The sequence below is a fragment of the Vipera ursinii genome (assembly GCF_947247035.1).
Source record: "Vipera ursinii genome assembly, chromosome: 7".
NCBI classification, from domain to species: domain Eukaryota; kingdom Metazoa; phylum Chordata; class Lepidosauria; order Squamata; family Viperidae; genus Vipera; species Vipera ursinii.
In genome coordinates this window covers 55,355,252-55,377,699 of record NC_139521.1, presented here as the reverse complement: position 1 = coordinate 55,377,699, position 22,448 = coordinate 55,355,252, and the positions used below count along the sequence as shown (strand labels likewise).

General features: G+C 36.7%; 1 protein-coding gene across 2 annotated transcripts in view; it reads left to right on the top strand.

Annotated features, from left to right (window-relative positions):
• Positions 1-4,017: 4,017 nt before the first annotated feature.
• The window catches only part of SEC24B (SEC24 homolog B, COPII coat complex component), a 33,050-nt gene continuing 14,619 nt past the window's right edge, over positions 4,018-22,448 (top strand). Inside the window, exons 1-9 of one of the 2 annotated variants that reach the window (XM_083367385.1) lie at positions 4,018-4,253; positions 5,019-5,726; positions 7,313-7,474; positions 13,427-13,531; positions 16,201-16,281; positions 17,452-17,642; positions 18,865-19,040; positions 20,709-20,811; positions 21,306-21,432. In XM_083367385.1, the coding sequence (XP_083223511.1) occupies positions 5,036-5,726; positions 7,313-7,474; positions 13,427-13,531; positions 16,201-16,281; positions 17,452-17,642; positions 18,865-19,040; positions 20,709-20,811; positions 21,306-21,432 (1,636 nt within the window). In that variant the 5' untranslated portion in view covers positions 4,018-4,253; positions 5,019-5,035. The remainder of the gene's footprint in view (positions 4,254-5,018; positions 5,727-7,312; positions 7,475-13,426; positions 13,532-16,200; positions 16,282-17,451; positions 17,643-18,864; positions 19,041-20,708; positions 20,812-21,305; positions 21,433-22,448) is intronic. The other variant, XM_083367386.1, reaches the window with a different exon arrangement.

The following is a 22,448-nucleotide window of genomic DNA, read 5'->3' as shown; positions in this document are numbered from 1 at the left end:
CATGCTGGTTACCAAGCACATGAATTTTGATAACCTGACATGGGGATACTGTGATGGTCGTGTGAGGACCATAAGACACTTTTTTAGTGCTGCTGTCGCTTTGGTCACTAAATAAATAAATAAATAAATGACTACCTATGGCATTTCAAGTATTTTGAGACTGGAAATACTGCAACTAAAAACTATAGCCCCCACCCCCCACAAAAAGAAAAAAGAAAAAAGGTTTTACATTAAAACAAAATCCTCTTAACTTTAAAAAAGAGAAAATAAGTCCAAGATCTATCCAGATATACATGAGCATTTAGTGATGTGATCTCACTCATTTCTGCCAACAAATCTGAAGTGTAGCCATGTTAAAATGTTACTGATATTGGATAAAGAAAGGTGTTGAAAGAAATATAATTACTTAAATTCACTACCACTGGAAAACTTTTTAGCCCAAATGAATTCCTCTCATTTTTTTTTTAAAAAAGCCCCTCCGATTGAGGTTGAGATGATTATAAATGTATTACCATGTGTTTTCAGAAATTTTTAAATTTCTAAATAATGTGATGTTGCATTTATGGTATGTTTAAGCCATAAGTAAACAGGTCCCAAATAATTTTAAAAACTCTTAAGGAAAGATAAAATGAATCACAAAAGGCAGAAAATAGTTATGTCACAGAATAGAAATTTTGTATAGCAAGTGATAAATTTATTGGCATTGACTAGAAGTACTTTTATAATTTACCAATATCAAGAGAAAATACAATCATCATAGAATTCACATTGCATGAGGCAAACTGCATTAAAAATACCTCAGCTTGGCAGATACATTTATGCATTTTTAAGCCAAACAATGTTTTTAATTGAGTAGAAACTGAACAGACTGTTCCAGCAAATGTAACCACATTATTAAAGAGAAATTGAGCTAAATTTAAATAGAGATTCTTGAAGGCTGGTTTGCTAATTGTCAACACATCTGGATTTACTAACAGATGGTTTCACACGAATTTAGAAGGTAGTTTGTTAGTTTAAAGGCAAAACAAACTCTCATTTTCACTGTGTGTGTCTCTCTCTGTCTGTCTCTGTGTGTGTTAAAAAACTAAAATAAAAGTCTATTTTGGGCCAAAGAAGATAATGAAGCAATCCTGATCTGGTACCTTTCAGGAAGTAAATAGGAAAAAACAAGTACAGGTTTATTCCTAACAAGACGCCAGTTCATAATGAAGCTATACTACAGAAAGTGTGCTGCACAAAATTTTTTCCTAAATTTATAGCTTCTGCTATAAATGTTATCCTTTGCCCAATTTTGGCTTGGGTGTCATTGCAGCTGTCTCTAGAATGAGAGACTTTATTGATGGTCACTTATGTTTTTGTCGCCTTGTAACTGCTGTAGTTCGCTCTACATGGTACTTGCCTTTGAGAACCATTCAGAAACTAGACCGGATTCAAAATGTACCTGCTTGCATAGTAACAGGTCAATTCTAATAACAGCCACAAAATACCAATATTGCAGGAGCTGCCTTGGAAACCAGCGTATCTGTATTTGATTAAACTGTGTTCTACCTCAATATCATAGTGTGAGAGGTTTTTTTTTTTTAAAAAGATACTGGTGGTATATTTATTGCAAAGGTGGTAAAGGACACAATAACACATGCTACTGGGCATTATGTTTTTACTAGCTATTTGTATTAAGTATTTACAACAGGGCTAAGCAAGTTCTGATGTCAGGTTTCCTCCCAGGTCTCCCTCCCAGTGACTCCTACCAAGTGGTGGGATTCAAATATGTGAACAACAGGTTCTCTGTGTGGATGCCGCTTCCGGAAGTCCATTCTGGGCCTGGGCAACAAAAAATTAACTACTGGCTCTGCCAAAGTGGTGTGAACCAGCTGAATCTCATCACTGATCCTACCTCTTTCTCTTCTGCTTCCTCCTTTCTCTATATCTCTATCTCGTTTCTGGCTTGTTGTGTGTATGTAAACAATAAAGGACTGGAGTTTACATAGTGTGTTCAGTGTGGCTTAAATATTCTCATCTCAGCCAAAACATCTATTATTTCTCCATTGGAGGATGAATCTCTCTCAGGGTCTTCTGCCCAATTTTCCCCCAGGAACCAAGGTTTCTCTATTGACAGCCAATTCCCTCTGTTCCCTCCAGGATCTTAGATGTAGTTGACACCTGCAGCCAGCCAAGTCCCTCTTTCCCATTCTTGGATCTTGTGTGGAGCTTTCATACCACTGGGTCTTTACTTCTTCTTCCAAGAATGTCACCCCTGGAGTGTTCTCCTCAACCAACAAATGCTCAGCACAGTTCACTTTTCTGTCCAACTTCTCTCTTTCCCACTATTCTGTTTACTCCAATTACTGTCTTTTACCTCCATTCTGTTAACTCCTCTTCGTACAATAACTTAAAAGGTGGATGTCTCCCCCAGGACTCTAGTCTCCAACACCTGTGAACTTTGCTATATGGGACACCTGTCACATAATCTCCCCACACCAGCCATGGCTAGCAGCCAGGTCAGCTCATCAGTCTCTTGATAGAGCAGCTGCCCTTCAAAGCCAGAATTGAGGGTTGTTGGTTTTTTCTCTCCTTTTACTTCATCAGCAGCAACAGCCATGCCAAGCCACTCAAATCCATAGACCTCATTAACAAAGAAAGCAGCTGCTCTGATTGTCTTTTCATGCACTGAGGGTCTTACACTGCATTATAAAATCAGAGCTTAAAATATTTCAAATGAAATGTTTTATTAAAGGTCTAAAGTTCTCTTTAAAGGGATTTTAAAATAATACTTTAATACTCTTTTAAAGAGTATTCTATTTTTATTCAAATTGCTGAATTCTATTTTGCCTGCTATAAATTTTTAATGCTATAATAGTATATCTAAGCCAGAATAGTTTAACAAAAACTTAACATCTAATACTTGATTTCACAGAAAACCAAATTGTACTGCACAACATTGTAAAAAAAGATATACTGACAATAGTTGATTCGGAACATGAAAAATATGCAGCAATGATGAAACTGCTAAGCTTGTAAGCCGCCCTGAGTCTTTGGAGAAGGGCGGGATATAAATGGAATTAAAATTAAAATTAAATTAAATTAAAACTAACAGAGTATATACAGAAGCTTCTCTAAATCTAAGCAAGAATGGCCCCCATATATACTATATACTATGTAGCACAGCAAGGCAAGCTAAATGTTTATATTTTATATTATAGTTTCTAGAGCTTATGTTAATAAATGCTGTAAATGGATTGAAATAAAAATAAAGGATTGGAATTTACTTATTGTTTCCTTATCTTTTCCTTATTTTTAGTATTTACAAATAGAGGGAATTCAACACTAATTTCGAAGATTTATGAGTGCAGGTAGGTAACCAAAAACAGTGTTCATAAGCAAACAAAGTACATTATGACTTAGCATGCTGTGTGAACTCAACCAATTGTTTATCTAAAATACCAGGACCACTTAGGTATCAGCATCTAGCAATCTTGGATCAAAATCAGACCTGATTAACTTAGGTAGTATAGAAGATCATTAGCGAATATCCTCGCCGTAAGTCGGACATGTAAACGGACACACACACACAAAATCTTAGAAGGTAACAGTGGTGAAGGCTTCTATAATGTTGCCAAGAAAACTATATGCCCGTTTAATCACCACTAGGAGCTAAGCACAACACAAAGAAACCAATACGTTCACATTATAGCGTAGTTAAACTACAGCTTAGCAACATTGTATTAACCCAGTCATTCCTGTTTATAAACCGTGGTTTTTATCTGTCATTGAGTCAAGCCATCCATAACTTAGTCAATAAACTAATATTAAACTAACCATTATAAAAATACTAACATTACTCTAATTCCCCGCTTACCATTACGAATATTTTTTTTTCTACTTGCCAGGGGGCTATTTATCTTTTGGTCGAAAGGAAGTCCCAGCAAAACCACATATTCGCAGCGCAAACTGGGAGACATTTTAGACCAATAGGCGCTGCCCATTGGCTTTCTGAGGAGGAGCTTCCGGGGTCACGATTAAGAGGTAGGGGTTTCCTTCTGGTCGGCCAAAAGGGCATATAAGGAAGTCCCGTCCGGTCCTCAACCGTTATCGTCGCCGACTTCAGGAAGCGGTGCTGGAAGGAAGAGCTGTAAACACTGTGGTCCGGCGAGAGAGGGCGGCTAAGCGGGACAAGACGGGTCAGAGACATCATTAGGACAAACGAATAGGCTGCGCAACAAAAATTTTGCTCGTGGCCGACTGACTTGTTTCGGGTAGGTACAATATTTCAGATAAGATTCAATCTTATGCTAAAACATTAGTTGCCTCTAATTGTTATAATTTAAATATTTCTGGCTTGTTAGCATCTTTTAAATTTTGATTTTTGTATATATATCACTGTGTAAATATATACTTCCCACTGAAAAGGAGCTGGCTTGTTAGCATCTTTAAATTTTGATTTTTGTTTATATATCACTGTGTAAATATATACTTCCCACTGAAGAGCTGGCTTGTTAGCATCTTTAAATTTTGATTTTTGTTTATATATCACTGTGTAAATATATACTTCCCACTGAAGAGCTGGCTTGTTAGCATCTTTAAATTTTGATTTTTGTGTATATATCACTGTAAATATATACTTCCCACTGAAAAGGAGCAAAATATGTTAAATGAGCATGTTCTGTCTTCTGTATCAGAAGAAGTCTGTAATTATAAAATGTAGATGAGGTGGTTTAACACCCATTTCTGATATAAAAAAAACTATATGAACTGTTTCAGTGGCTGCAATTTGTAATTATGCAGAATGCTTCAAAATTATCCATTCTTTGTACTAATTGAGTGATTATATGCCACCAAATTAGCATTAGTTCTTAGTGGTTACATTGATAGACTTTTTCCAGAAAAAACAAACATCCTGAAACTAATTTGTGTCTTCCTATTATTATTATTTTTTGCATTTGATATGTCCTACTGATATTTGAATTCATACATTTCCCTTAAGGAGTATGCACCTTTAATTACTGTAATCTCTCTTTCAGGACTATTACATAATCTGATGCAGTTCTCCCCTGGATATGGATCACATCCTCAAAACTACAAAGCTCCCTCAGGAAACTTCTCACAAGTGCCCAGTAAAGCAATTCCTTCACAGCCAGGAAACTATTATGGTGCAGATTATTATTCTGCCCAATGCTCTGTTCCAGCACAAAATGCTAATGTCTTTTCTGTGACAACGAAGATGTTAAACTCACAGGGATCACAACATTTGTACAATAGAGCACCTTATAATGCAGAACCACCAGGACCTATCCAAGGAACAGTACCTCCTGCATCCCAGATGCATACCAGCATTTCACAGTCATATTCTTCATTTACTAGTCCCTACAACAATTCCGTCTTGCATTCTGCCAGCTCTTCTGTTCCATCTCAGGGATTTGTTGCTTCCTCTAGTCATTATCCCATGCCTCCTGTGTCTAGTTTTGCATACCCTAATATTGGATATCCTCCCATGTCTACTGACAATCCATATGGGCAGATGCCTAGTTCCCAGCCTGTGATGGCACATGGCCATTTGAATGCAGCAGGTGCTTATTCTAATCAAACTAGAGCCCCACCTATAGGACAACCCAGAGTTCCTTTAGGCTACACTTCTGCATCATGGAGTGCTCCAGAGCTCCATTTGGCTCAGGGGAATCATGGCAGCTTTACAGGATCTCTTCCTGAAGCAAACAACACAATGAGTACAGGTATTGCACAAAGAAATTATATGTGACAGAGAATGCAAATATGCTTAAAATGAATTGACGTACATAAAGTGTGTAAGCTAAGGAAGCTAATTGTTTTACTATCCTTCATATTTTCATTTTTTCTCTCCAGCTTGCTTTTTATTTTTGAGCTATAATATAAATCAAATACTTTGCTTGGTGCTGTTAAAATAAGTTCTGTCTTGTGTGCAAGATAGTTTGCTCTATTTAAATTACCCATATCTTTAAAATAATAAAAATGATTACAGGATTTTAATAAGCAATATGTTGCCTATAATAGGCAAAGCTGATTTGTGCATTATTCTCAGACTGCTTTCACTATAATGCGTCTTTTTTAAAAACTGGAAGCTGATCTTCATTTTCTTGCTGATATTAATGTTCCTCAATAGGCTAATTTGTTTTTCAAGTTTGATTCCAAACATCCATTCATTGTTTGGGTGTCTGTAAGGACGCTGAGCTTGTCAATCAGAAGGTCGGCAGTTTGGTGGGTCGAATCCCAAGTGCTGCATAACAGAGTGAGCGCCTATTACTCGTCTCAGCTTCTCCCAACCTAGCAGTTCGAAAGCACGTAAAAATGCAAGTAGAAAAATAGGGACCACTACGGTGGGAAGGTAACAGCGTTCCGTGCACCTTTGGCGTCTAGTCATGCCGGCCACATGACCACGGAGACGTCCTTGGACGAGCGCTGGCTCTTTGGCTTTGAAATGGAGATGAACCCCTAGAGTTGGAAACGACTAGCACGCATGTGCGGGGGAACCTTTACCTTTACCTTAAGCAAATACATGTACAGGTAATCCTCAACAATTGAGTTTTGCCTCATTTTATGACCTTGTTTGCCAAAGTTGTTAGGTGAATCATTGCAGTTAAGTTAGTGACACAGTTAAGTGTATCTTGCTTCCCCACTGACTTTGCTTGTCAGAAGGTCGCAGAAGGTGATCACATGACCCTGGGACACTGCATCCATCATAAATATTAGTCAGTTGCCATGTGACTCAAATTTGTTCATGAAGATGCTGCTATGGTTGTAAGTGTGAAAAATGATCATAAGTCACTTTTTCACTTCCGTTGTAACTTTGAACAATCACTAAACAAATTGTTATAAGTCAAGGACTATGAATAGAAAGTAAACATGTGTAATGAAGCAAATTAGTAATACAAAGATTCATAGAAGTCCTATACAAATGTTTCAACTCTTTTGAAAAATTCTACATTTCTTCATTGTACTCATCTATTGTGATGTAACAGGCATCAAGAATTAGTATAATCAGAGTGAGTTCAGTCATTAAGACCAAGGTACAGCAATCTCATGAGAATAAAGTTACATTGTCATATTTGCTTGCTTTTCTTGTATTTAAGACAGACAAAATTATTGTAAACAATATTAATAGACATATTGTAAATGACCATACTTTTATTGAAAACCTTTGAATCCATTATCTGCATGCCATTTTCAGAAATTTCATGCTATATCTGTTTTTAAATGTACAACTGCTGTCACTTTGAAAATGATTTGCTAATCAGTGTAAATAATCCCTTATAATGTATGCTCCCCATGTTTGATTTTTCAGGGTCACCACATTCTGTAAATCAGAATATCCAGTCGGTAAAACCTATCCAAGGAGTGGCTTCAGCTACAACTTCTTCAGTTAAAACATCTATTGTAGAGAAGACAGGAAAGCTCATCACTTCATCTTGTCTTACACAGTCATCAGATTCCTTTCTTCATGAAGGTATAGAAATTGGCTTAAAAGAAAAACATTTTATGTTCTCCAAATTGTGCAGAATTGTAAGTTAGGAATTTATAGGACTTTTCTATGCATTATATTTTAATAAAATAGCTATTGGTTGGTATGGGTAATCTGAAAACAGTGTCTAGGCCTGTAATTTTAATATTTATAAGATTTAGTTCTAATTTAACTATCTTCCATATTTTTATAATGCTGAAATTATGTGATTTATACTACTGTAAGCTGTCCAGAGTCACTTGGGACAGCGAGATGGGCTCCATACAAATTTAATAAATTAATAAATATTACATATTTAATTAAAAGAGCCTGCAATTAATGCAGGACAGCTTTTGTCTTCTTAGAATTGAAATTATAGAGTCAGAATCAAGTTGTCCCAATGGTGATCTTTTGTTTAAATATTGTCATAACTCATGATGTGTACAAATTAATTTATCAAATTATTTGCTGCCCATTTCACAATTCAAAGTGACTTTGAGCAGCTTATAGCTACATACAAACATTTGACAATTATAAGTATAAAAAGTAACTACAAAAAATTAAAACTAACTTATTTTCATTTAAGTACAAAATGTTCTGGGCAAAACAGTACAGACGTTTTCAGATGGCCCATGCTCAAACCCAATATGTCTGTTTTTGGGTTTGTTTTATTTCAAATTGAAGCCAAAAGGTGTTTGTTGAGTGTTCTGAATATTTTACTTTCCTTTAATTGCTATGGTTGGAAAATGTCTTTTGTTCTTGTTGCTATTAATGTTTTTTTTAAATTCTCCTGTTTGGGCCACAGTAACAGATGAAATCAGTTATGTCCTTATTGCTCTTTAGCTTTGGTCAGATGTGATATATAATGTTTGAATTTGGAAGTAAAACAATAAGATTTCAAGGAGCACATAGCACAGAGAGAACGAATATGTCATTGGACAAAATCTTACTAGAGAGAAAGAAATTGCTGTGAGGGCCATTAGATTCAGTGCTGGACTGGTGCTTACATCCAGTTTACAACCGGAACTCTTATGAACCAGTGCTGCAAGATTTCTGTTGAAATGTGAAGAGGTGAAGAGATTGCTGACTAATTCAGGCTTACATGTCTCAACATCTGATCCCTCAGAACATCCCCACCCAGGAAACTCCACCTCCCTTCAAGTAAGTGACCATACCAAACATAAAGAGACACCTGGCTGTAAATCTGTTTAATCCCTAAGTGTGAAGATTTGTGGCTGAGGCAGTTTCTGAACTTCAGCTAATAGCCATACTGAGGGCAGAATTTTCTGTTTGAAAAACTCTTTGCTGAACTCCACAAATTCTGGGCTCAAAGAATTTGACAGTCCAGTTTGATACTGAATCATGCATTGGTTGAAACCTTAGATTCTGAACAAGATTTTTGCTTGCCAAGTTGTGTTGAAGGAGATGATCCTGCACTGATCTCTCTCCTGTCTTGAGACAGCTCCTGGTTGTGGGGATGTCCCAGATGGAGAACACAAGTCTAAACCTCGGCAGCTATTGCCCCAGTTCTGGTGGAGGATTCTTCTCAGTTTGCAATAGTATGATTGGTATATTGGTTAGGAGAAGATAGGTATTGTCTGTTGTTTCACACACACACACAGTCATTTGTTGAATGAAGCACATATTCTCTTTCATATAACCTGAAAGATGTGCACTAGATGATGTCCACATAGTTTAGCTTGCTGTCTTTTTCAGTATCTGAGCAACACCACTGAACAAGGCACAGACTAGAACAAACTTTGTGTCCTATGGTCGAATCTCTGCACCATTTGAGCTGCAATAGTAGTTAACCATGATACTTTCTGTAGTTTTCCACCCTTCCTTGAATACAGTTCTGTGGCCCAAGGACTTGTCCTTGTGGTCAGTGATCACATGCTGGGCTGCAATCTCTGATTTAGTTAGGTCAGTCATTTTATTGATTTAGAGGTGAAATAGATTTAGTGTATGCATACATACATGCTGCACGTAGGCCATTGTCTAGTAGTATATCACAGAAGAAGAAAAAAACTACTCATTTATGCTATTGCCTAGCAGGGTAGAAAAGCTATTGGTTTTTTTTAAAGATTTGTATGAGAAGTTGGATTTCATGCGGATAGGTTAATATGCATAGCCTACAAAACAAAAGGAAGTGGAATGTTGGAGGTAGCATAAAAAGCCTGTGTTTATGCATAGGTATGCATTGCAATAATTGTGTGCACACACTGAATTGGGTAAGTACATAAATGTCACTTTAGCTGGTCTGTTGGTTTGGGTTGTCTTTAAACTTTGTGAGTACTCTTGGTTCCTCTTGCTCTTGAGAATCAGGAAGCTTTTATATATGTATTATCATCTCCAAAGAAACGTAAGTTCCTCAATTGGTAGGGAAAAAGAGCATGTCCTGAGTTCACACGTACACTTAACCTCAATAAACTTGTCGTATCTTTTTCATTCCAAGGTTCTATGCTAATAACTTACTTTGGTTTGGTTGGTTGATTTAGAATTTTTGACTTTGTTGTTATTCATTACTGTGGTCTGTGCATTTGTTTGAGAAGTCTTCAGAGACAACTGCCAGGAAAAGGTGGTTGGGTTAAAGCTACTACATCAGGACTGCAGTGACTTACAGCCAGCAAGTGGAAGATTAGTTTCCTTCCTCTCTTGCTGCTTTCTTGTGGTTGTCCAGATTTTTGCAACCCAAATGGTTTATTCTGAATGCCATTGTTTTTCATGGGTAAAACATATGAAGCTATTCTGAGATTATATTCTTTTGAAATATAGCAGGGAAATCATTTTAGCTTCTGTTTTTGCTAAAGTGCAGCTAGCCCCACAGATGGGCAGAACTTCCAAATCTCAGTGTTTTGTTTTGGGTTTAAGGTATATATTGAATAGAAGGTATACAAGGAAGTTGTATGGTGAGAGCTGTCATGAGTCATTCCGATTGTTATCTCATGTTTATACTTTAGTAATATATTTAGTAATATGCCTAATAGACTTTAACAATTGCCAATGGAAATCCAAATGGATCACTGAACACCCAGACGTAGGTAGACCTATACATGACCCCACAAAATAGGTGCCAGGCTTTGAACTACCACCTCAGCAATGGACAATCCTGAATAGGTTTTGCACCTCACATGGCATCTGCCAGGACTGTCCATATAAATGGGGCACTGTATCCTCCCCACAGTGTGATTATGGGGTCTCATATCAAACTATAAATCACATTGTGACTGGCTGTGAGGGCATATATATCAGTCCAGTATCTGAATTTTTTTCATATAAATGATTCTGCACTTTAGTGGCTAGATGGCCTAGTACAGGGGTGTCAAACGCAATTTCATTGAGGGCCACATCAGCATTGCGGTTGCCCTCAAGGGGCCGGGTGGGTATGGCCAGGGTAGGCGTGGCCTACTGGGTGGGAGTGGCTAGAGTGTGTATGGCCTATTGGGTGGGCGTGGCCAGCTCTACATCGTTCACATCAAGGGTGCCTATGGGGGCCTGGGCAGGAGTGGGACAGATCTGAGGGTCTCTGGCAGAAGGAGAGTCTCTGGGCCAGGGCCAAGGCAGTGGGGGCCATTCCCTCAATGTTTCCAGGATGGCTTCGCGGGCCACGTGAAACCACTTCGTGGGCCGGATCTGGCCCCTGGGCCTTGTGTTTGACATGTCTGGCCTAGTAAATAATTTTAGTAATAGCTATTGTAAGTTAGTTAAAACTCTCAGTTGTTCTGTTATTCAGTCACTTCTGACTTTTGAGACTAGCAGAACTTCTTTTTGCCAGGATTGTCTTTTGATGACCTATTTTTAAAAGTCTTGTAAACTCTGACGTGTCATCCATGGTAGCATCTTCTCAAGTTGTTTTCTGATGATCTCTTTTATTATTGTTTTCAAATAATTTCTGTACATCAGGTTTTTTTATTTATATCTGCCATTTCTTTACTTATCTAAAATGTTTAAATCTTATTTCCATTGAGCAATCTGGGTTTGCATCATGGAGTATTGAATGATTTGTTCTTCTGGTCCAAGTTATTCTCAACAGTTTTGTTTAGCTTTTTTATGGCCTACATGTCACTGCCACATGTTACAACTGGGAGAACCATGAAATTGACAGTATTTACTTTTGCTATCAGTGCAATGTCTCAGTAGCTACATTTTGTCTAAATTTTTCACTACAAATGGCTGGTACCGTAATCAACACATAGGCACGGGTATTTGAAAAAAAATAATTTGAATATTGGTCACATCTTGAAACATATTTCAAAACATATATCTGTTTTAAATGTATAAGTGGAGTCACATAAAAAGTCAGATACACTTTATACATTCTAGTTGCTCTAATTAGAAGGATTTATCAAAATAATTTTCATTTCCATTGCTGACAAGCCCATTTCTTTTCCTTCCCTACGTAGTAATCAGAATATACAGTAAATAACTTTTTCTATATAATGAAAATTGCAAATTTCTGATGTAATATTATGTCAAAATTAAGACACTTGGAGATTAAGAAAAACATAATGATTTAAAAATAATCACATTGAAAATTGCTTTTTAATTATAGCAAAATGTTCTATCTAGGGAAATTATAGCTGATTACTGCTTATTTACAATCAGAAAAAAAAATTTAAAAAACTTTCTGAAGGAGATTTCGGTACATTCTTGTGCAGTTGTTTGTTTCCCCCCCCCCCTACTCTTCAGGCTCCTCCTTGCTAACTTCCAGTTTCATATACATATGTGCATGAATTAATATTATTGTTTGTTTAATAGTTTTCTTTATGGATATTGCCAGAAGCATTCTGTAGAAACTATATTCCCAATCTCTCAATTGCTATAAGGTGTTGCTTGCAAATAAAAGCCCAGGGTCATCTGTAAGGCCAGATATATACAGGTTTTTCCATATCAGCTCATATTGTACACCAAGCTTTTGTTATTAGCCTAATACAGTTTCTTTTAGAATCTTAATTGGAATTCATTGTGTTGATGTAACTTTAAGGTTTATTCAGGTCTGTTCAATGATCCATGGCTATCCATCTACATTGTAAGAGGGTTTTTTTTTAAAAAGACCTTAGTTATCTCAGTCAAGAAATCACCTCAAATGAAATCACCTCTTTTCTTTGTAAATAAATATAAATGTAAAATAAAACCACCATTTAAAGTATCATTTGGGGGGCAAACAAAGGAAGGTCAGAAGAATCTTCAGTCTTCAGAAGTTGTGGAATAGACTTTGATGCTAAGGATTACCCAGGATGTTTTGCAAAAAGTCCTTGACTGTAGGGTTTTGAAACTAAATGGGCTTTAATAATGAGTTCCAAGACAAATTCTGTTTGTCTCTATGCCAAGACTGATGGATTGACATTGCTTTATTATTTGTTATTCATTTCACTGACAGACTATCACCTCCCAGTGGCTTTTAGTCATAAAACAAAGCACAATAAAGTTTAAAAGTCACCGTACTATTCAACATAAACCAGAAACAATAATAAAAATGGTAGCATTGGTGGGAGGTTACATCAGTGTTTCTCAGCCTTGGCAACTTTTAAGTTGTGTGGACTTCAACTCCCAGAATTCCCCAGCCAGTATTCAGTGCTGGGAGTTGAAGTCTACATATCTTAAAAGTTGTCAAGGTTGAGAAACACTATTTTATACTACTATATCAAGAGCAGCGATTTCTCGGTGTAACTCGATAATTCAGAAACAACTTTGACTTCTTAAAATCTCTAACGATGGATAAATTGTGTTCTGGTCTACTAAGTTTCTCTGCCTGTTACTAATACCACAGCATTCCGGAACTGGTGGTTAACTTCTGTAAAGAGAACTTTTCGGGTGTTAACTAGGTTGTTTTGCTCTTCACGTTATTGTCCTTTGTTGTTCTTGGATTGGTGTTACTTTAATGCTTTTATTCGTGCTTTCAATTTCTTGCTTTTCCTGTGTGTTTGACTCTGGTATTTGTGCTTTCCACTTTTACAGGCATGCAGTATGGTGGATATGTTAATAATCAAGCTAGCTCTTCAGCAACTCCCTTGTCATCAAGTTCAGATGATGAGGAAGAGGAGGATGAGGATGAGGAAGCAGGTCTGCTTTAGCTTTGCACCAGTATTTCTAACTTTTCACTTTTGATGGCATTATTCCATTTCTTCAGTGCAAGTAATTCAAACAAACTATCATTTTGGAGCCTAAATAAGATGTATTTAATAGTTGAAAAGATTTAGGGAACTATTTGTACAAAAGATGCAAGGGCTTCATTATTAAATTATTTTACATGTTTAGACAGAGAGGTTAGTCACATGTAATTGAACAGAGTTTACTCCAGTATAAGTGGCTATAAAAATGAGCATCTCCTTAAGTACAAATAGATATACAGTATTTGATATAATATGTGTAGTTTCAAGGTGTTTTCTAAATGTCCTTTCTTCCTTCAGCCTCACTGTAAATACTAAATACACATTGCTTTCCCATTATGGAAACAGCCTTTCCATCTTACTGCAAGGCAAATTTTGCAATATCATAAATTGTTAACCATTGCCAATACGTTCCATTCTGCTCTTCCTGAAAGAGAGACAGTGCCTATCGTGTGTAGATTATTTCAGTTTTAATAAATTTAGGCAAGCATCTGAGAAAAATGAACTTGAAGATGCTTGAAATCAAAAGATGATTGACTAAACTTTATCTTTAAAAAGCATATCTACAACATAATTTAAAATATAAAAACAACTTTTTTAAAAAAAATAATTTTTTTAAAAACAAGCATTTTTTAAATATATATATATGTATATAACTGTTGTTAAACCATATACACCTAAACGTAAATGTTTTGTATAGAATGCCCCAATATGTACGGCAATTTTTCCAACTCAGCATGTAAAAATGTGCTTTTAAGAATATCCTAGAGATTTGGAAATTTCAGTGCAGTTCTTAAGCTAAAGTTGTTTTGCTTTTATTTACATAGGTTTATTCTTTTTCATAATAGAGTATAAAAGTTTCTGCACTGTCATTTTCCTTGTTTTATGTAATATAAAATCCTGTGAACGACCAATGCCATATGTTAATATGTAGGGACACTTTTACAAAGTTATATAGTACAATTAATCTCCACAGCTCATTTAAAAGAATTAAAATTGATATTAATTATTGAACGGCTTGTTGAATATATTCAATCTTGTGTACATAGTAGATACTAAGAGAGTCAAGCTATTTACAAATCAAAAAGTTTACTTTGAAATTTCTGTTCCAGCTGCTTTGGTCACCATATTTCTTAGGACTGGTATATTAATAGGATAGTATTCCATCTTCTATTATTCTGATTATTGAAAGACTGAATAAAAGCACAAATGAATTAGAAAATGTATTCATAATTGAGGTGGGATAGCTGTAAGGTTGTTCCACCTCAAATATTTTATCCATTTGCTTGCAAAGTTGGAGAATTCAATGCAGTGTGAGAATTTTTCTAGAGTACTACAAAATGTATCGGAGATTTTTTAACTTTGGGAGTCTGCTGAAATACAGAACTATATAAATACTGGAATGCTGATACTGAAACATAATTTTTAATTTGGTTTTCAGTTTTATCTTTTTGCTGAAACCCATCTGGCAAATGACAGGTAGTATTTACTCACCTTCTACACAGCAGATGTGTAATAACCCATATAATAAACAATTGTTATACATTGGACATTGACACTGGCATTTTCTAAATTTCTAGGAAGTAGTAAAAGTCACTTGAGTTCAATAGGACTTACTTCCTGGTAAGTCTTTATAAGAAAGCAACTTTTGAGTTGAATGCTTCTGTCATAATTAGTCAAGTAATACATGTAAATGGTGATTTTAGCATAATCTTTTGAGATATACAGCCCACCACCTCTTCAGGCATGTGTTTGTGTCAAATTTTCTCTGCATGTTTATACTTTGTTTTGTGGACCTAATGGTTGGAAGAATATGAAAAGTTCAGATTAATGTTTCGAACATAATCAGCCATGATACTATCTTTTGCACTTTTAACAGCACTCAACAAAGAGCACACTAAGGTTTGTAATAGTCATAAAGCCCCATCCTCTGCCCAAATTTTTCCTTCAACAGAAAAATCTTTCATTGGATGAAAGAAAATTTTGGAGCCCCTCTGTGTATGCATTGTTTGCTGCACATTTATTGCAACAGAACTCCTGCATGGATTAACACCATTGTGTCTTTGGTTTATAGTTACTAAATATCAAAGAATGTTTGTATTTGCATTTAATGATATCCCCATTAAATGTCTATTTCTAAAGGAGTTTATTTGAATATGTATATGAACGTAAGAAAATCTGCACTAAGGGAATCCTTTGCAAAAAGTCCTTGATTATTGTTTCTCTCATAGCTACGCATCTGCAAATGCGTCCAAAACATATATTGCCCTTATTCATCTTTAAAAGTAATTCTGTAACTCAGAAGTTTCTGAATAGGGAGACATACTATATAGATTCTTTCTTAAAACTTACAAATCAAGAAAATAAACATTGCTAACTTTTCAGATTAATGCTTTCTTAATTGGTTCTTACCATGTTAACGTTTTGGTGTACTTAAATAGGTGCCAATATATTTGTTCAGTTGATCTCAGATGTTCTTTAAAAGGAGGCTTTCTAGTAACTTATAAAATTACCAATAGATTGCAATTTCCTCTAAGATATTTACAGTTTCATAGCAGATAGTGTTACTCATCTATCGGCATGCAGGTGTTATCAGTTGAATGTTTTCTGTATTTTCTCTAGCTATTGACAGCTCTTCCACAACTAGCAGCGCATCTCCTGTTCTCAACAATTACGACGCTCTTGAAGGTGATGGCTATCCAGGTGAATTGTGTTCTGTTTAATAATTAATATTATCAGTACTGCTTTTTAAAAATCAACTTACAGTAATAAGGCCATCCACATAGCTGCATCTGGCCAGCCTTTACTGAATTAAAAAACAATCAGTTATGAATAAAGTTTGTTAAAATTTGGTTGGAAGATCATTGGGAAATTCCAGGACTGTAAGCTAAACTAGGAAGTTAAAAACCTCCCAGAAGAAGAGTGTGTCAAAAAGGCTTTGTATTACTGCCAAATTATATAAATGAAAATCTCCATGAAGGAGGAAATTCTTGAAGGAACTAAGTATGTCATAAAGATTTTGTCACATAACTATAATGATGCTAGCTCTAGACATAGAATATTTATGTAACTTTGTCATAGCGGATGAACAGGCATCAGAAATAGTCATACTTCTTAGTTTTCTCGTCCTCTGCTTATCAGCTGTGCCTACCAGAGAGGGAGAGACGAGGCAGATTTCTGTTTGTGGGGAGAAAAGTAAATAAAAAGCATTTAGATCCACCTTTCTTTATGAAGTTTGCCAGCATTTTATTTTGTCAAAGTGATCTGTGTGGTGGCAAATTTAATTCCATTCTTTAAAATCAGCAAAGATGGAGCTCCTCAAGTTCATCACTATGAGCAAGAAATCTAGCTTTTTCCTTTCAGATCGAGTTGTATCTCTTAAATGGTTGAAATCAAAGATGTTCATTTATTATGTTGTCAAAATAGAACCTCAAGTCAAATGCTATGTTCCATTTATACCCTTTCTTTTATCCCATGTAGTTTAAAATAACCTTGCTTTAAGAATCCTTAGCCGGAACCTTGACACTACAATCCAGTGAAGAGTGAAAATAAATAGGCAGTCATGTAAAGTCAACATCAGTTAACTATGGAAAAGAAATTGTTCAATTCTTTGGCTGTTTGGTTTGAAATATTTTTAAAATGTGCTAACATTATTGTTTGAATAATTTGAAATGTGTTCAATTGGAAAAAGATATACATAATTTGTTTCATTGATTTGGAGACAAATTCATTTTTTTATTCATTAAAGGATGTAGCCTGTGTAAGTGTAAAGCTTTGCTAATAATAAACATATTTTGCTTTAATATTCGGCTCCATGTAGTTTGATGCTTGCATTTTATAAGAAAGAAATTTTAACCTTTTTTTCCTGTTTAGAAACATGTTCTGCAGCAAGCAGCCCACCTCCTATTTCCTCTGTTCCTCAGATGTCTAAAGTTTCCAAGTCATTTGGTTGTGGGTATCCTCCTCTTCAGCCAGGATACCAGAATGTGACACCACCTTTGCCATCTCCTGCCATGCAGCCAAGTAACTCTGGATATAATTCTGGATTTTCGCAGTATCCACAGGTTAGAAATCAGAATATTCTCCAAAACTTTATATCCCTGATGAAGCTTGTGACAAATAAATTGAATAAGAAAGAATCATAATGCACAATTCAATCTGCAGCAACCTGAAATTCATATTGCACTGCATGCATGTTTTGTTATGTTCAGTAGTATTTAATTACCCACAAGATAGGCAAGTTTGTAATTTGTTAATATAAAGCATTTGTTCAGGTTGTGTTTTAGATGATCTAAGAAAGAGTAGGGGGTGCCAATCACCTCTAAATATTCAAAAACAGAAAATTAAACAAATTGTGAAGGTGAAAATGTTTGTCAGTAGATCTGTGCACGTCTAACTTACATGTGTACGAATTTGAAAGGAGACAGGGAAAAATGGCTTATAGGCTGACAGAGATATATTCGTAGAAGTTGATAAAAGGTAGCTGACCTTCGGGGACGCGGAGGCTCAGTGGGTTAGGACGCTGAGCTTGTCGATCAGAAGGTCGGCAGTTTGGCAGGTCGAATCCCGAGTGCCGCGTAACAGAGTGAGCGCCTGTTACTCGTCCCAGCTTCTGCCAACCTAGCAGTTTGAAAGCACGTAAAAATGTAAGTAGAAAAATAGGGACCACTACGGTGGGAAGGTAACAGCGTTCCGTGCGCCTTTGGTGTCTAGTCATGCCGGCCACATGACCACGGAGACGTCCTTGGACAAGCGCTGGCTCTTCGGCTTTGAAACCGAGATGAGCACCGGCCCCTAGAGTTGGAAACGACTAGCATGCATGTGCGGGTGAACCTTTACCTTTACCTTTAGCTGACCTTCTCTGGCAGGCTTCCATAATCCCACCGCCGCCACCACTGTTACCACCAGGTTTTCATTTCTATTTGAAAATTGGGCACGGTTGGGACAGAATGTTCATCCATCTGACTTTTGATACAGGATTGTTTTTGCTCCCTCTCAGTTTTTATTTTACTCAGCAGCTGGTGAACAGCTGTTATGAAGAGGACATTTCGCTTTAAAAGAGACAGGGACGGTGGAAATGAGCTTCCGCTCGGTTCTATTTTAAAGTGGTCTTCTGAATCCAACCAAATTGGGATGGAAAATTAAGTGCTGTGGCATAGGGAATAGGAGTTGAAGTTCCTGGAAATATTACTGGGGATAGATTAAAGAAATTCTGATCAAGACATTAATTTTTAGCCCTGTTGAATGGGTAATTTTTAATACTTTTTAAAAATGTCTTTTTTACAGGTGTATCCTACCATGAATCAACTATCAGCTAGTTTGGGAGGACTTGGTATACAGCAGCCAGAGAGTCTGAGACCAGTGAATCTTATGCAGGAAAGAAATATTCTACCTATTGCTCCAGTTTCACCTCCTTTGCCTAATCTGAACGCTGATCTGAAAAAATTGAACTGCAGCCCAGAGTAGGTATAATATGACATATATATATATATATATATATATATATATATATATATATATATATATATATATATATATATATATATATATATATATATATATATATATATATATATATATATATATATATATATATATTGCGTGTCTGCAGTTTAATTTCTCTGAAAAACTGGCCTTAGAATGTGTCTGGTTCCATTTTTCAATGAGAGAAATTCAGTCATTGTATGGATATCTGGGATATTTGCAGGGAGGCAAATGATGAGATTTGTTTGACTACATAATCAAATACCACAAGTTGCATCACGTGTTAAGACACAACTCCAGAAGGGTAGTATTTGCATAATGACATCACTGCACACATGGTGTCATTTTCACGTTGTCATGGTTTTCTGTGGTTGCCACTGATATATACCAAGTCACTTTGAAAACTATTCTGAAAACGTATGATTAAAGGGAATTAAGAACACTTCTTTCTCCAGCATGAGTGGAGAATCCACAGAATCCACAGATCTTGCCTTTCTGCCCTAGAGACTAAGTCAATCAACCTTTGCCACGCCTCTCTCCTTCCTGCTAGGAATCTCCAGTGATGACTTAGTCTTAGCCCGAGAGAGACATGGTTAAGGTTGGCTCTAGCAGAAGGCAATACCATCTTGGATTCTTCCCAGGTTGTATCCTTCCTTCTCTTATTGTTTTCTGCACTGATTTCAGCGCTGATTTTTAAAATGCTGTGAGTTACAGGCTTTGGCTGAAGCCTTAAGGTATTTGTTTTTTAGCTTCTAGCAAGCCACGAGTGTAGCGGTCACCATTTTGGATGCTGCTTTAGTTGCTCCCGGGGGGGGGGGAATCCTCCCTTTCAGCGAAGTCAACTTAGCAGCAAATAATCTTAATTAGGCACGTACAGCTAGCAGCCTGCTTGCCCCAGCCGTTGATTAAACTGTTGCAGTCAGCTAATTGTTTCTAGTGTCAGAGCAGGAGGTCGTGTTATTGGTGGCCGCCATTTTGATTTCAAAATGTAGGACTTCATCTAAGCAAAGAAGAATTTAGTACACATTTTGGTTGGATGAAAGTACAAAGCTGCCCAGTGCCACTTGTAATTGCTTGATCCATTGGGGGGGGGGGTCCTTTCTAAGTTTTTTTCTCTACCATTAAGCTGCTGGGGGCTCCTTCCTTTCTTGTCTGATTGCCCTTTCCCTAGTGTCATTCCCACATTCCTTTACAGTCGTCCTCCCATGTCGAAGGCAGTAATTCTAATTTGAGTGTTCTGGACATTCAGCCCCTGCTCAAGCAGCATTGGATACTATGGCCTGTGGACCCTCTCCCAGCTTTGAATAGACATATCTGACTTCCTTAAAGCCTAAATTTATTGATTTGGCAAGAGAAGACATATATTTCTCTATTCCACATTTCTTGTATATGTTGTAATTTATTTTTGTGTTTTAAAACATTTGTTCTAGTAATAAATTGTCTGTTTAGTCGCAGTAGGCCTTCTCCTATACATTCAATGAGTTTTCAGGCCACAAGAGCAGTGAATAAACAATACACAATTTTGGATTGTTTAGGATCTTTGGCAAACTCTAATGTGTCTCTTGAACATTTAGGATTTTTCTCTATAGAACAATCAGTACTATTGTTCAAAATAATTGAAATGTGTGTTTGTGATTTTTCTGTAGCTCATTTCGATGCACTTTGACAAATATTCCTCAGACTCAGGCACTGTTAAACAAAGCAAAACTTCCCTTGGGGTTGCTTCTACATCCTTTCAGAGATCTAACGGTAAAAAAACATTTTATTGCCACAAGATTTTATTTATCTAAACTTGAATAAGGTTATCACGTTTTTGGTTTATATATTACAGAAGTACATAAATTTTATGTTAGTACAGTAATAGTTTTTAAGTGATGGAAGCTGTAAATTGTGTTGGCTGTTAATGGGTCAGATATCTAAACAAAAATATAGCACTCAAAATATTGGGAAAGTATTTTCAAGATAATATTGACATTTACCGATTTAAATATATTTACTTGAATTCAATGATTTTCAGTAAAGCTTGAAAAATTAATTTACAGTGTTAGTTTGTATAGTATTACTTTGTATGGCTGGGCTCTCAGCTTACTACTTGTTACCTTACTATATAAGAATACTTGTTTCTAATACTTAATCTCTGAGCAAACTTACATTTGTTGCTGGCAGTTTAAATTGCTGTAGGATAAAAAACTTACAAAAACAGTTTCTCTCAAATTAATTCTAGAATTTTGTTGCTTTTTTAGCAATTACCTGTGATAACATCAAACACCATTGTGAGGTGTAGATCATGCAGAACCTACATCAATCCTTTCGTGTCTTTTATTGACCAAAGGAGATGGAAATGTAATCTGTGCTACAGAGTTAATGATGGTAAGTATTAATCCTCCAATATATCCAATGCCTCCAGAGTTTCCAAGGTTATTTGTGGGATCATCTTTGTGTGATTTTGAGATCTTCTGAGAGAAGAATGTCTATTGATGGCGAATCAGGTGGCAGTCAGCAAAGAGGAGCAAAGATTCTTCTGCACCATCACTTTCAGAACTTCCAATTCCTGCTGTAGCAGAAAGCAGGAATGAAGGAAAAAGAAGACAACAACATGTTGAATGTGTTTTAATTAGTTAAGATTTTTTTTGTTTATATAGTACCCCTCCAGCTGTTCAGCAATTTGCCAGCTGAGTTTATTTATTTATTTATTTATTAAATTTCTATACCGCCCTTCTCCCAAAGGACTCAGGGCGGTGTACAGGGCAATAAAATACTACATACAAAAGTTAAAAGTAAAATTAAATTAATTTTAGCCCTAACAATAAATAATTAAAAAACCCAAACCCTTAGTCCAGGCCGGCCTGTTCAAACAACCAAGTCTTCAGGTCACGGCGGAAAGAGTGAAGGTCGGGAGCCATCCGGAGCTCAACAGGCAGTTGATTGCAAAGGGCTGGCGCGCCCACAGAGAATGCTCTCCCCCTGGGGGCCGCCAGCCGGCAATCCCTGACCGACAGCACCCTGAGGAGGCCTTCTCTGGGAGCGCACAGGACGAAGGGAAGTTGATGCCGGCAGCAGGTGCTCCCATAGGTAATCCGGACCCATGCCATTTAGGGCTTTATAGGTCATTACCAGCACCTTAAATCTCACCCGGAGGGCAACTGGAAGCCAATGCAGCTCGCGGAGGAGAGGTGTTACATGGGAGTATCGGGAAACCCCCATCACAACTCGCGCGGCCACATTCTGCACCAGTTGAAGCCTCCGAGTGGTGCTCAAGGGCAGCCCCATGTAGAGAGTTGTTGGAAATTATCCTGTAGTTGATGGTAAGAAGCTCCAGATGATTGCTCTAGGCCAGTGGTTTGCAACCTGTTGTCTATGGACCCCGGGGGGGGAGGCACGATGTC